The 16,641-nt window shown below is 30.9% G+C and overlaps 2 protein-coding genes across 2 annotated transcripts; both read right to left on the bottom strand.

Annotated features, from left to right (window-relative positions):
- Positions 1 to 905: 905 nt before the first annotated feature.
- Positions 906 to 6,170, bottom strand: LOC132731776 (uncharacterized). Its single transcript, XM_060718032.1, has 5 exons — positions 5,937 to 6,170; positions 3,647 to 3,814; positions 3,192 to 3,324; positions 2,346 to 2,396; positions 906 to 2,073 (listed from the first exon to the last, which is right to left on the bottom strand). Exons 1-5 carry the CDS (start codon positions 6,082 to 6,084, stop codon positions 1,881 to 1,883), a joined length of 693 nt encoding a protein of 230 aa, XP_060574015.1. The 5' UTR covers positions 6,085 to 6,170; the 3' UTR covers positions 906 to 1,880.
- Positions 6,171 to 11,284: 5,114 nt separating this feature from the next.
- LOC132731764 (uncharacterized) lies at positions 11,285 to 15,210 on the bottom strand. Its single transcript, XM_060718015.1, has 2 exons — positions 15,040 to 15,210; positions 11,285 to 13,785 (listed from the first exon to the last, which is right to left on the bottom strand). The coding sequence occupies exon 2, from the start codon at positions 13,782 to 13,784 to the stop codon at positions 11,706 to 11,708; it is 2,079 nt and encodes a 692-aa protein (XP_060573998.1). The 5' UTR covers position 13,785; positions 15,040 to 15,210; the 3' UTR covers positions 11,285 to 11,705.
- Between the last annotated feature and the right edge of the window lie 1,431 nt (positions 15,211 to 16,641).

Here is a 16,641-nt window from a genome sequence, read left to right on the forward strand (position 1 = left end):
TCGTCAGTGTTTTATTTAAGTTTGATGACTGCCCCATAATGTTTGCCAGCAATAAGCAGTCATTCGCCGAAAAATTGGCGTTTCGGCGTTTCTTTACGTCTGCTGCCTCCGCCATGTTGAATGAGACGCTGCGCGCGCATAATTCTCATTTCCGTTACTATTTTAAGCGATGGAAAAACCAGAATAGCCTGGCAACGTACTTAAGAATTTTCTCAAACGAAATCAGAAAATTCTTAACCTTAAGAAAAATTTTAGCTAAGAAATAACTTAAGTAGCTTTATAAGTAGTACTTAAGGATAAGAAATATATTATCTTTAGTTAAGGAAAATATCGCGTAAGGATAAGAAAAATCTTAAGATGTATATTGAATACGGGCCCATTCGGCGCGGACGCCTTTTATGTAATGAAATCAGATTTTGTGAAAGGGCGACAGCAACTTCTCGAGCCTTTTATAGTTGTTCATAATAAAAGCCGATCATTCCGATCGGTATGAGGGTGCTTGATTATTAACTAGTCGCGATATGTACAATGAATAGCGAACTGGAGAATTTCGCAATGCAAACATTTTCAAATTAAATAACCTTTTCCGTCAATAAATCGCGCTCTTCGGGATATTTTTATCTATCATTTTGTAGTACACAGTGGGTTATTATGGTATGTTATTCCGAAAGCTGTAAATAGAATGATGAGTTGATGACCTAAATATTCCGAAAATCTATTTATAGAGGGATGTACTCCTGTAGGTAATTCCGGTTTCTCCTGGTCTATTTTGACGACCGGCGAATAGTACCACACGTTTATTGTCCGGTATCTCCCGGTTTTGGAGTAGATGTTTGATATCGTTACAGAACAGAACAAATATTTTACAGATAAATTAACTTTTTTTCAAAATGAATGTTTGTCACTTAGTTTGGTTACAATTATTAATAAACACAGATCAACAAAATTAGAGAAATTTAACAGAACTATATTTCAAACTTGTTGATGTGACGTCATGATGTGATGACGTCACGAAGGAGAATGCGCGACGTTACCGGCAAAATCAGTAAAAATTACCTAAAATCACTTAAAAGGCATGAAATAAAAAGAAAATTTATTTGTTTTACATATAAGATTGAAATATAGTTCATTCGTGAACACCAGCTATTATATTTTCACTTGTGGCTACGCCACTCGTGAAAATATTGCATCTGGTGTTCACTCAGTGAAATTATATTTCAATCTTACATGCAAAACAAACAAATATCCTCTATTTAGCACATGTTCATGTATAAAACAAGAGTGATCAGTGATCACATGTGTCGCCTCATGATGGCCAATTTCATGGTGGGACAAGTTTTGTGACAGACGGACAGACAGACGGACAGTGCACAACTAGACTTGGTACTGATCATTCCTGTAAAGTTTGGATCAAATTGCACCATTGGTTTATGAGGAGTAGTCCGGACAAGCTTTTGTGTATCTGGCAACACACAGAAATAACACCTTTTTATCAAAGGGCCATAACTCGGCCAAAAATCATTCAACCGGAAAACCAATGCAATATGTGCAAGGACTTGAGCTACAAATCAATCCTGTAAAGTTTCATTGAAATTGCATAAGTGGTATAAGAAAAGTAGTCCGGACAAACTTAAAAAAAAAAATATTAAAGGGCCATAACTCTGACAAAAATCATTGAACTGGAAAATGCTGACAATATGCACAACTAGACTTGGTACTGATCATTCCTGTAAAGTTTGGATGAAATTGCACCAGTAGTTTATGAGGAGTAGTCCGGACAAGTTTTGTAACAGACAGACGGACAGACAGACAGACAGACAACGGAGAAGTGATCCCTATATGTCACCACTACTCTGTAGAGGCGACACAAAAACCAGCATTCATTGTTCAATTTTTGAAAAATACTGAATTTGAAGTTCAAGTTTCTTTCTTTTCAGTTGTCTCATACTGGAACAGTCTAAACATTGGCACTTTGTGCAAGATGTTGATGTTGATGGAAGACTTCTTTTTGATGTTTTCAGCCCCACTAGATCTACCTCACTGTCATGATCCGATAACATAATTTCTGTTATACTGTAAATAATGAATCAGTTTAGTGGAAAGTGGAAATGTACTGAGTAAAATGTTATTTTTCAGTACACAATAAAATATTATTTAAGGAAAGCAGATGTTTCTTTTTAATTCAGATATAAGCATTGTCCAACAGAGAACAAACAACATTTAATATCAAAAGTTAACACAAACTGAAAAATAGTTTATGATAATTATGAGATAATAGGCAAAGACATATCTCATATTTTCTCAATTAAGTATTACAAAATCAATAATTTAAAAGTAAACTTTACATGTCAATATCCTCTGTTGTTTTGGTGTTGTCTGTGGTCTTCTGTGTCAGTCTGGACAAAAAAACAGAAAAAAATATATCCTGATAGTAATAGAAATGAAATCTTGTGAAAATAGATTTTGTAACATTAAACTCAAACATGACTACAATATATTTCTATTAATCACTGAAGAAAACAATGTTTGTACACATTTTATTTCATACAAATGATTAAGGATAAATGATAACCTTTATGAAAAGCTGATCTTTTTTTGAATTCCAGATAAGCATTGTTGATGTAATCAAAAGAGACCATTAATTCAAGTTCATTACAAGATAATAGGCTTAGACACATCCAACATTTTTGTATAAAGTATTGCAAAATCAGTAATTGAAAATTAAAATTGTTACATGTCAATAGCCTGTAACAACACAATAAATATGATAGTATTAGAATTTAAATATAATAAAACTGCTTCAGATGAACTGTTATTTTGAAATGAACTATCACCTGCTAGGTCTAGAACTTTCAGTGTACATTTGTACATACATGTACAGCATATGTGTTATCTTGTATGCTGTATAAAAACAGACTGGCTTTATCATACACAAAATATACCTTTATCGGTTTATACAATTTTGTGATGTAAATAAGTATTTTCTATGCATCAAAGAATTGGGTTTAACTGACATGGTTATGATGTTCTTAAATTCTGAATTTTGATAACACAATTTTCTGACAGCTAATGGAAAAAGTTTTATAAAATGTCTGTATTGTTACATAATATTATGAAACAAAACAAACTGTATACAACTATACATTTATAGGTTAAGTGTTTACTGTATTAAATGATTAATAAAATGATACCTTTCTAACATCATCAAGGAAGAATCATAATTTGTAGAACCAGGAATTCCTACTGTATTTACTGAATTCCTCCCAATTACATCCATCACTGCCTCAGTAATTGCAGACATCTTTCCTGGTTGTGGACCACCACCTGAAAGATAAAAAAGTTAGGCTATAACTTAGATAAAGTGAATATATGCATCATGTTATCATTATTCTTGACATTGATTGTTAATATTGATGTAAAGGAATTTCTTAATTTAAATGATACATTTTTAAAAAAAGATTGAATACTATACCTACATGTAGTTGGTGCTAGTGGGCCAATGTGGTTCCAATTCTTATTTATACTTGTAATAATGATAAGATTATCCAAGTAACAAATTGAATATAGAAAAGCCTCAAACACCTACAACACATTATATAAACATTTGCTTTACTCAAGCTTGAATATTAAAAAAATTGTATGTTACCTGTAGCAGACTGTTCCCTCTGGAAGTCCTGATACTTTAACCTGTGTGTTTGTACCAGGTTGTCCCATTTTTTAACAATGTCCTCTGTCTTCCTTGGAACTTCTGCCACAGTAATAAAGTTCTCAGTTATTTTGGTCCAGTTTATTTTCTTTGTTGATGATGTTATGCCTGAGCAAAAAGGAAATGCATATTGATGAGCGATAAAATATAATGCTTGGGTTTCCATACACTTTAAAGATATACTATGCTCATCTGTAGGTAAAATATTTTAACCTTAGAAATGTATTGAAATTCATGAAATTCTTACTGAATATGTTTAAAATTGATAAAATAATGAATATACTACAATGTAATACTATGTATGGGAAGCTGCATTCCCTATTACATGTCAAGTGAAGTTGAACTTTTCTTAAAAAACTGCCAGTTTTTTTAATGACACACTATATATATATATATATATTCATATTATGACCGCCTATAGTGTGACGAGTTCAAAACATAACATATCTACTTTAAATGAAGTCAAAACATTTTTATTTTATACATTCAAAGAGACTGTGTAGCAATTATTAATATTTTTAAAATTCAAATTTGAGCATGCTAACATGCTAACTTTTATAACAACATATATACAGAGTCTCTCTTAAATGTGAAAACACTGTGGATATAGTTTCTATCAGCCAGGTAGACAATCAAATACAAAGTGAATCAAATTTAAATTTCAATAGTATATGTTGGTTAACAGGAACTTGAAAGTTCATATCAACAATTACAGTAAACTTTAAGTTTCTAGAAAAAAAACATCCTCCATACATGTATCTTTTGTATAAAGGGATATATTAGTCTAGCACTGTGGAATTTTAATATATACAAGGATTCAATATTAAAGCATACAAATGAATAAATGCACATTTTTTAAGTTATCATATTTTTATCCAATTTTATTACCCTGCCTTCTTATTTTAATAGTATCTCTTACAGCTAGATCTAGGTCTACTATCCCACACATTGTACTTTTTGCGTTTTTGAAACAAAATGTCATAAAAAGAGAAAATTTCACCACAGACGAGTGCATTTAGATTGTACTAAATGTTAATAAAAGTATAAGTTTTTGCTGTGTTTATAATTCTGTACTGTTTGGGGACCACCAAATGCAGACAACCACCAAACCCTGACAGCCAAGATAATGCCTGATATATATTTTTGTTTTGGTTGTCGATCAATCACTGTCACTTTATATCAACAATAAAAGCATGTTTCTTCTATTATTAAGTGTTAAAGTTTATTTCAACATAACAATAATCGGAGACAGTGAGTTTAAAATACATCGTTAGTCCAAGATCGAAGAATGAATTGTAAATAAAGTTTCCTTTTAAAAGGAAAGGCTTGCACAGTTGTGCCTTCATCCCAACATATTTACTGTAGTTGTTTTTATTTTTGTAAAAACGAATATTTTTGTCAAAACGATTTGAAATATATTCTCTATTGTATAAAACTAATAAAGAAAATAATTAAAACTAATAAAGAAAATAAAAGGAAACAAGTGTGCACATTTCATTTCAACCTCGTAACGTGGTACCAATTAATAAGCATGTTCACAGATACGATGCGCTATCTATAGATCATCACGTGGTAAGGTTAATGATATGCATGGGCTATTTTTAGATTACCTCACCAAGTTCAGTAGATCTAAATATAACACGATCATGCACTAATATTCTGTGTGATTTGGACCACCCTTTGAAGACGGAATACTACTACAGTCAACATCCTCTATTGTATAAAACTAATACAGACAAAAAACAATTATAAAAGAAACTAACTTTTGCGTCTTGAAAAAGAATTGAAACGGAACAATTTCGTTTATAATTTATTACAGTTTAAATCAATAAATCAAGTAAAAATACGAATCCTATTTATATATAAACAAACTGGGATTACCGAAGTAACTAAAATAGCTTAGATTTCCGTAATATTACATCGTCTGATTCCGCAGTATGACGGAATCGCCCGAATTGTCACGATTGCAATCGGAACTACATCGGCTATTATCATTAATCCGAAGAGTGACGGAAAAGGCCGTAAAGTTGCGATTGGCACGATTGTAGCTGGTTTCCCGTTCAATCATGCACTTACAAATGTAAGCAGAAAACCACCTAACCGGAACAAGTTTTCCATATGAAATGGCTTGCAGCCGTGGCTGCAAGCCAAAAACAAGCTGGTTATCTCCCTTCAACTCCCGCCATCTGTCAAATGTAACATTTCATGGTAATATTGGCAAAATACTTACTGCTGTTGAACTTATGGCGAACGTACTGGTAATTCGTCAGTGTTTTATTTAAGTTTGATGACTGCCCCATAATGTTTGCCAGCAATAAGCAGTCATTCGCCGAAAAATTGGCGTTTCGGCGTTTCTTTACGTCTGCTGCCTCCGCCATGTTGAATGAGACGCTGCGCGCGCATAATTCTCATTTCCGTTACTATTTTAAGCGATGGAAAAACCAGAATAGCCTGGCAACGTACTTAAGAATTTTCTCAAACGAAATAAGAAAATTCTTAACCTTAAGAAAAATTTTAGCTAAGAAATAACTTAAGTAGCTTTTTAAGTAGTACTTAAGGATAAGAAATATATTATCTTTAGTTAAGGAAAATATCGCGTAAAGATAAGAAAAATCTTAAGATGTATATTGAATACGGGCCCAGGAGAGACCGGAATTACCTACAGGAGTACATCCCTCTATAAATAGATTTTCGGAATATTTAGGTCATCAACTCATCATTCTATTTACAGCTTTCGGAATAACATACCATAATAACCCACTGTGTACTACAAAATGATAGATAAAAATATCCCGAAGAGCGCGATTTATTGACGGAAAAGGTTATTTAATTTGAAAATGTTTGCATTGCGAAATTCTCCAGTTCGCTATTCATTGTACATATCGCGACTAGTTAATAATCAAGCACCCTCATACCGATCGGAATGATCGGCTTTTATTATGAACAACTATAAAAGGCTCGAGAAGTTGCTGTCGCCCTTTCACAAAATCTGATTTCATTTCATAAAAGGCGCCGCGCTTCGGCGCGGACGCCAATAAATGGGAAAATATTTCAAGTAATGCGTAACATGTACACAGATATAAAATCATGTGTGTCCTCTTCTAATGTTATTTCTCCTTTCTTCTCTAGTTTAAGCGGAGTAAGACAAGGGGAAAATCTTTCCCCGATTTTGTTCTCTATATATTTAAACGATCTTGAAAGTTATCTAGAGCAAAATAACCCAGGAATAACCTTGCATTACCATAGTAATGATTTTGATGTGTATTTAAAACTTTTTGTATTGTTATATGCAGATGACACCATTATTGTTAGCGAGGACAAAATATCATTCCAATCAACACTTAATGAATTTTCTAAACTATTGTAAAGAATGGAACTTGAAAAAAATATGAGTAAGTCAAAGGTCTTGGTTTTTGGAACGAAACAAACCCGAAACTTTTCACTTCACTCTTGATGGCAAACCCCTTTGAAATTGTAAAAGAGTGTAAATTTTTGGGAGTGGTATTTTCGTCCTCGGGTAGTTTTCTTAGTGCTAGAAAATCACTTGCTTCTTAAGCAAATAAAGCTATGCATCTTTTATATAGTAGAAAATTCAATCTAGACTTACCTATTGACCTTCAACTTAAGCTTTTTGATCAAACTATTTTACCTATTCTTACATTCAATTGTGAAGTTTGGGGTTTTGAAAACCTCGACATTTTAGAAAAAATACATACGATTTTCTCCGAAAAATAACTCATGCAGAAAAAAGTACACCTTTATATATGTTATATGGTGAACCTAGGTCGTTGTCCCTAGAAGATAATAATCAAAACCAGAATAATCAGCTTTTCGTCTAAACTTGTACTTCACATGAAAATAAGATATCTAGACTAGTTATTAACTATATGTATAGAATCTGCGTTAAATTTTAAATGGAGTTCGTCATGTACATAATATACTCGATAATACTGGTAATACTTATTTTTGGTTTAAAATCAAAAATCTAATAGAAAATCGTAATATTCACAAAAAAAATTAAACAGATGCCTAATAGATCAGTTTTATCAAACATGGTCCGGTTACTGAGGAATTCATCTAAAGAAGAACTATATGATATTTAAAGATGCACAATTTTCGAACCTTACCTAAAATCTACTACCATATAACCAACGTATTAATTTTTTTTCATTTTAGAATGGCAACGTCGAAACTGGTAGATGGCGCCAGTCTTTTGTAGAACATGATCAAAGGGGAAATGCACTTTATGTAATCAAAAATGATATTGCTGATGATTTCACTATATATTAAAATTGCCCTTTCTTTTTGTACTTAGTAGAGAGAAGCCTAATTCCAAGTAAATATTACAATAGAACCGAACACTAACTCATGTTCAAAGAACTGATGCAATCAATCTTCATTCTCTTTACTAAAAAATGTTGCCATTTTCTCTAAACGTATAATGTCATTTTCAATAAATGATTCCTGTTCATTTTATATGAAATATAGCCTAGATACAAAAAATACAATAGCTTTCTTTCAATTGCAAAATTTGTTTATTACTTTTTATGAAGAATTTCCTTCATTTTAACCTGTCAGATGCTTACATTTTGTTTGATTTTTTGTTTATTTATTTTTCTATACTTCAGAGGTTTTACCTGTAATGCTTATATTTTTGTTTGTTTTTTTTTTACTATATTTTACAGTACTCAGTTGTCACCCCGTAATGTAACCGGGAGCAATTATTGAACAACATAAAGCAACGGTTTCCCAATAAAAAAATAAAAATAATAATAATAAATAAATAAACAATGTTAAGAAATAACTTACCCAGTGAGTCAATCGATTGAATCTTTTTGTTGTTACTTTTTCAAACTCATGTGTTAATCCATTCATTTCTTTATTTATAAACTGTATTCCATATTTATATAAACACACGTGTACACATCCACAAGTCGCACGAGATCTCCAATTACTGAACTGTAAACACCCACACACCTACTGACCTTTGCAGTGCCACACTTGTGAATGTGTACTACGTAAATTGCTGTATAAACGCTAAAGTTATTGTACAATTTAAGATTTGATGACCATCAAATATAAGTATATAATTTTAAACTGTCCCCTTTGTTGATAAAATGATAATAATAATTTAATTTTAGTAAATACCCTTTCCACAATTCATATTCATACCATAATCTGCATGCAAACTGCCATGTGTATATATATTCTATTTTTGTCTAAGTGATTAAATCATGTTGTTCTCATGTATATGTACTGTAAAACCTGATTGTAAATAAAAGTATATGTCTGTCTGTCTGTCTGTCTGTAAGTATGTATGTATGATTGGTGTATTTAACAGATTTTAAGACTTACAGAGAATTGTTTTCGTGTCTTGTATATTCGCGTTTTTATAGACTTTGAACTCGATCTAGAGTTATATATACTTAATTATTTGCAATAAATATGGCCTGTAATTATTGAACATTTCAGTTTCGACATTAGTTCTATAAATAATGACATTACTTTGAGATTATTTCCTTCTTAGCAAAGCAAAGTCATATAAAAAATCCTCGCAAATTTATAGAATTTCAGGACTTTTCACGTCCTGGTTGTTTCGGTCCTTGATGTTTCAGTCTCAAAACCCTGGTCTTTTCGGCATCTTTTGTAAGCTTGACAAAGATGTAAAATAAAAACAATTCTGGGCTTATGTATTTTATATAGTATAACTCAAACTTTCAAACTTATTACATTTATGATAAAAAAGATTTTTGGTTTTGTTTTTGGTAATAAATAAATAAATTTCCGTGGGAAAATGTTTATATTATTGATATGATAATCATAATGTATTAATGAATTGTAACTAAAATCTCAGCTATATATCTACATATATATGCATATTTATATAAATATGTTTACATGTATAGTTTTTTTCAAATTATAAAATAGCTTAAATGGATATAGTCATGCATATGTTATGTTTATATTGGTGCATGTTGATAAATAACAGATAATAACAGATTAGGAATCATTAAAGAAGTATGAAAGTTGTTTAATGCATTATACTTGTTAGTTAATTAGCACCTTTTATAAATGTGTTACTTCTCCTTCTCTGTTACAATTTTTTTATGATACATTGTATTTATAATGAACTATTTAATTTATTTTCATAATTAAGATATATTTAACTATTTATAAAAATAATTCAATTTAAAAAAAGAATCATACATTTGTGCATGTTTGGCTTTTTAAGAAACAAAAATGTCATAGATAAATATTGAATTGAATTTTATTTCATTTGACCTACTTTCTTGTTCTTTTGACATACGCGTTTGAAATTTGTTGTTTTTTTTTCATTTATTTTTAAAGATAGCATTAGAGTTAGAAATATAATAAAAAACTATCAGTCTAACAGAACGAAACATTACTCATCTCATTTTTACTTTACTTTCAGTACTTTAAATATTGATATCATAACAGTAAAAATGATCAATTTCTAAAGTAAGATACGGAGTGATTTAAACAATTAGACCCTCACTACTATGAGTTCCAATCTAGCAAGGGACATAGGAATCTTTCATGTAAGGATCATCGGTGGTTCTACTCAGGTGACTGTTCATGCTTGAAACAATCCGCAAAAGGGAACCTGAGGTCTTTTACTACCAGTAAAGCTTAAAAGTCAGTATATTACCTTTACAGTGTTGGCGCAACGTAAAACCCAACACATAAACTTAATGATGCTATTTGTTATCCGTGGACGAGAGGTCAATGTCATTGATTTCAAACAACTTGCTCCTTTCTACTTTACGTTTGACAACAGAGTCTTTCATTTCAGGAAACTAACTATTAAGCCTATGGAATGACAGGTTTTTACATGTGTCTGTTCTTGCCTGAAATAAGACTAAGAGACATGTGAAGATGGATATTCACGATATACAGTACTCTGTGACCTTTACAGTTTAGGTGGGATACATATAGTGATGGTATGATAAAACTGTTTTCAAGTTCTAGTTACATCATTTATGACTGATAGTCAACTTGATGTTGTTATGTAAAGCAACAGAGAAATTACAACATTCCATGGTATATTGTTGACTGTTTATTTTCATTGAGAATTTTTCTGAAATATTTAAAAATTGGAGCTGCATGCCTTCAAGAAAGCTTTAATAATTGTTCTGTTTAGTAAAAATTTTGAAATACTAGTAAGTACAAATTAAATGTCTCTGACCTAGTCTATAGCACTGATTATCAATACATGTATAAATATTCCTTTCGTTAATATATTTCTCTCAGGGTATATAGCCTTATATAAATGGATTTTTTTTTTGCAATATAGCCCTTGCCTGGGGGCTCAGTTTATATTTACAAACAACCATTTATATAAGGCCTGCCTATATATATATAACCTGCAAAAAATAAAAACTTATGAAATAACTTGTAGAGGGAACTTGGAGATAAAGAGGAGGAGTTATCTACCATGAAAAATGAACTTAGTAAAATAAAGGTCGAGTTAGATAGCAATAAAGGTCAACTCCTCATTACCAAGGATACAATACAGAAACTTACACAAGATAAAGGAACCATTTATCAAGGTAAACAGTATCCACACTATTTTATTGTGTTGTCATATCTGAATGACAATGCTTAAGCTTTAAAGCTTTAAGGTTTTATTCCCAATTAAACTATTTTTTTCCATGAATGTAACTTGGCTAAATTCACATGCAGCCAAATTCTAGGTGATTTTATTACCTGGTATCCAAATACTCTAAATAAATTGTTATCCCCCCTGGATAAATAGAAGTTAATCTTAGAAGTTAACCTTCAACCTCCATACATTCCAATGTACCTTGATCTTAAAGGTAGATGTTTTGTTTAGGGTATAATCAAAGTTGATATTGCTGGTAAGGGTAGCTTGGATTACATAATTTGAAAAAAAAAATGTTTTTGGAATATAAATTAGCTTGTTCATTACTATCTTACTGTCCTGCTTTTGTCATTTCCACATTTCTCCACGTACCTTTTATGTCCTTGCATTTATCAATACAGATAAGAGTGTGTTGATATGAATTTTTGCAGCATTGTTTCTCCCCCTTATACTAAGTGACATCAAATAACACTGTAAAGCGTCCCCAGCTCTACCTTCTTGTTCCATGCATTTCCCTAGAAGATTTAGAGCTGTTTCCCGATGTCCAAGGTTTGGTTCCACTGTTATGGTTCTGGTAAGTTTGAAGAGAGCAGCTTGTTTCCGGTCATGTCTTCCTAAATGGCTGTAAACTTTGTATTGTAGAAAGTAGAGGTAAGGGAGGGAATCCACCACAGCATAATCCATCCAGAAGTTTTCTTGAAATGTACGAAACATTCTGTCCTCTTGTGTAGATCTATACATTTCATATCTGAGTTCTATTGGTACACAGTGAATTTCACATGGCAGAAATGTAACACATGATGCTGTTGCATACTGTATGACGTCTTCATTGTGATTGTCACATAATTCAAAGAACCCTTGTCTTCTTGGTCCCCTCTTAAATTCATGACAAATACAGATAGGCTCAACAATTTGTAGGTCATATCTTCTTTCTATCTCACTGAGTACTAGGTCAGCTTTTTGTAGTTCTTGAACACAGTATAAGATCGAAGCCAGTTTCAGTTTACTTGATGCAACATCTGTATTCATGCCAAGTGAGATGAGTTTGAGGGCATCTGCTGATACAATGTTGTAATGATAGATGTTTAGTGAAGCCAGTACAGATCCTAGTATTGTACAATACCATGGCAACAGAAGATGACTGGCTGTCTTATCCAATCCTTCATATTGACTGTTGAAAGCTTTTGATATAAAGTTCTTTAATATTTCTACAGCTTCATTAGGACTTCTGTCCTTAAGATGATAATAAGTTTCTATCAGTGTCCCAGATATAGATATAGCCAGATTATATAATAGTGTTTCTGAAATGATATCACCTTTCTTGATTGCACACAAGTTACTAAACTTGAGATGAAGCCTGGAACCAAGATCATCACATTTAATCCACAGTAGTGCCAGTCCTTCACTGTCGATGATATTGTTGAGTATTTCCAGGATATATGGTTTAACTGCAGGTAAAATCTTCCCCCTCATTAAATTGTTACCAGGAATAATAAAATGTGGACAATTTTCATTAATTATATTGTTGTACAGGAGATATAAACAGAGTGAAAGACATGAAAGTAAATTATTTTCTCTCCAGATGTTAGAATGTGTATTGGATATACAGTTAAAGAGTACAGTTTTACACATAAAACTGGAAATAACATCTTTAAACAATGGATTGATAAATGTTTTTAAAATAATTTTCATCAAAACATAACAGCGAATCTGTGAAATATTCAGGTTGAACATTAAACACCTTTCTGCGAAAGATGTTGATATTCTCCATTCAAGTTGCTCATGTTCACTGCCTCTACATCCAACTCCAACAACAAAGCATCCAGTTCTGCTGCAATATTGTTTCATTTCAGCAGACGGCCATTGATCTTCACCTTGTTGATCCAACCATTGTCTAGCTTGTTGTGGCCATGTTGTACAATGTAAAGCTAACACTCTATCTACATCAGAGAAGCCTTGTTGTCCTTGTTCTGCTCGTGCTGGTCCATGTGTTTCTGTACCCACTGTAAGAAAGGATATTATAGAATTCTTTAGAAACAATTTTCCTGTTCTGTCTTTGAAAAAGATTTTATTAGATTCATTATCAGCAGGAAGAGGAGCATCAGATCTCAGACATTGAAGGAAACAATATCCAGGAGATACAGAATTATCTTGAATCATTAAATGATTTGATACACCAGGTATCCAATCAATCCAGTCTTGTATCACAGAGAGATTCTTATACCAAAGCAGGTGATCTGTGTCTGAATGGATTCCAATTGTAGTTGTACCTTCTGATTGACTCCCAAAATAGTATGCTATAAAATTTAATTGGTCATTTATATTTTCGATTGATTCTCTCAGAAGCCATGTTCTTCTCCTCTTCAGTATTATTCTCTCATCAACACCTATATCAGCCAGAACCTCTGATAATCTCATTGACACAGTCTCTGTGTAATTTGGTACTTGATACATTCTGAAAATATTATTATTGTTCTAAAATATTATAAAGTTTCTAATATATTTAATTTCATTATTTCTTTTTCTGATTTTCTTTTCTAAGATAATAATTGTTTATTGTTAAATTATGAAATTTTCCTTAATAGAAAACTGTTTTTATAATCATCTTCATCGTTATCAATCTTTGTTATTTTATATTGTATTATAATATGTTGAAGATGATTTTTGTTTTGTGAAAATCAGTTTATTCTGTTTATTTTTTATATGAAATGAAAAATACAAATTCAAAACTTTGACATCATTTTAAAATATATAAATGAACAGTTGTCAGTAGTATAGAGTAATAAATTATTACTTTTTGTTTATATCTGCAGAAGATTTAAGAACATGAAGTCATTAGATTTTCAATATTTTAAAACAAAACAAAATTTTTGAGAAATTTTCCAAGTGTTAAGAACTAGGATGTTGGGGTTTTCTGACCTTTAGAAGATAACTCTATTCTACAATCACTTTATATCTGACATTTGTTATCTCCCTTGGATGATAAAAAGTTTTTTTGACAAGATAATTTGTATTGTTCTTCACAAATACATTCTGATGTGCCTTTATTAATTTAACATGCTTTGAATTTGTTAACTTCAGCTGTAATTGATAATAGATTAGCATATACATGTATGTGATTTTTGCATACTGTTGTAATATAAAATTGTACTAGGTTCATGCTTAATGTATGTTTATCCAAAAGTGTCCTAATAGTTGAAGAAAAACTTTATTCAACAAAGATCTATTTGAATGTCAATTTCTTTTTATTCATACTAAAACTGACTAATCTAAAACATCCAATACAATAAAAAAAAAACAGTACAATAATAATCTACAATTTTGACTAGGTGACACTTGTCAAGGTACATTGATTACACATTATGCTTATAAAAATAAAACGAGGGTATCATTTAAAAAAAAATCATATATATCCACCTTGATCCATTCCTGACTTAATTACACCCGGACAGCGTAGACCTAAACTGTTTGTGAGTTGTCTGACATAATAATACAGGTATTCTTGCTCTTTCCATTAAAAATTACAGTTATAAGTGCTGTCTATTTTCTCCACTTGATATTGCTTTATGTAAATGCAGTTGAAATATGGTGGCAAAATCAAATTTGAGCATAGTATATTATCTTTAATCAAATTCAAAACTTTAAACACGTTTTGAAATAAATTTAATCACCATTAGTCAGAAGTATAGAGTAATCATTAAATTATTACCTTTTTTATATCTGCAGAAGATTCAAGATCATGAAGTCACTAGATTTTCAATATTTTAAAGCAAAACTAAATTTTTGATAAATATCCCAAATGTTAATATCTAGGATGTTGGGTTTTCTGAAATCATTTTATTTCCTCTTTCTCTTTCAATCTTAAGAAGATAACTTTGTTCTACAATCACTTTATATCTGACATTTGTTATCTCCTTTGGATGATAAAAACTTATTTACACAAGCTATTTGCACAAGACAATTTGTATTACTCTTCACAAATACATTCTGATTTGCCTTTATGAATTTAACCTGCTTTGAATACATTAACTTAAGCTGTAATTGAGAATTGATCGGCAAATGCATGAATTTAATTTTAATATACTAGCTGCTGTAATTTAGTCATTCAAAGCTGTACTTGATTCATGTTTCATGTATGCTAATCTTATAGTGTCATAATAGTTTTAAGAAAAAGTGTATTCAAGAATGGTTACTTTGTATGACAATTTTTTATTTATACTAAAACTGACTAATCTAAAACATCCAATACAATAAAAACAATACAATAAAAATCAACAATTGTAACAAAGTGACACCTTGTCCAAGTACATTGATACTCAACACATTATACTTAACAAAATAAAATAAGGGTTTCAATTTAAGAAATAATCTTTTTTCCATATATATCCACCTTGATCTTGATTTAATTTAAGCCAGACAGCGCTGTATCTTAATTGTTTCTGACATATTTATACTTTTCCATTTCAACATTACACTTTGGTACAGTTTTGAGTGCTTATAACTTTCCTTCCCTTGGTATTGTTTTTTTGTAGATACAGTCAAAATATGGTCGCAAATTCAAATTTGAGCATAATATATTATCTTTAATTGAATAAAAAAAACTTGACCTCTTTTTGAAATAAATTTAAATGAAACTTGGCAGTAGTATAGAGTAATCATTAAATTATTACCTTTTTGTTTTTATCTGCAGAAGATTTAAGAATGAAGTCACTAGATTTTTAATATTTTAAAACAAAACAAAATTTATGAGAAATTTCCTAAGTGTTGATATCTAGGATGTTGGGTTTTATGAAATCATTTTACTTCCTCTTTCTCTTTCAATCTTAAGAAGATATCTCTGTTTTTCAATATTGTTATACCTGACAGTGGTTATCTTCCTTAAGTTTGATGATGAAAACTGATTGCACAATTCTTCTTCTGATCTTCCTTTATTAACTCAACATACATTGAATCTATTAACATTAGCTGTAATTGAGAATTGATCAGCATACATGTATGTGATTTTGGTATACTGTTGTAATTAAGTCACTCAAAGCTGTACTAGAATCAAGCTTCATGTATGTTTATCAAAAAGTGTCATAATAATTTTGAAAAAAGTTAATTCAACTACCGTTACTTGTATTAGATTTTCGTTTCATTCATACTAAAACTGACTAACATAGAACACCCAATATAATAAAAACATTTCAATAAAAATCAACAATTTCAACAAGGTGACACCTTGTCAAGGCAAGGTTCATTGATAATCAACACATAATGCTTATCAAAATAAAAACAAGGGTGTCAATTGAAAAATCTTTTTATATATAAC

Source organism: Ruditapes philippinarum, unplaced genomic scaffold (genome assembly GCF_026571515.1).
Source record: "Ruditapes philippinarum isolate M1 unplaced genomic scaffold, ASM2657151v2 ctg603_1_1_1_1, whole genome shotgun sequence".
Lineage (NCBI taxonomy): Eukaryota > Metazoa > Mollusca > Bivalvia > Venerida > Veneridae > Ruditapes > Ruditapes philippinarum.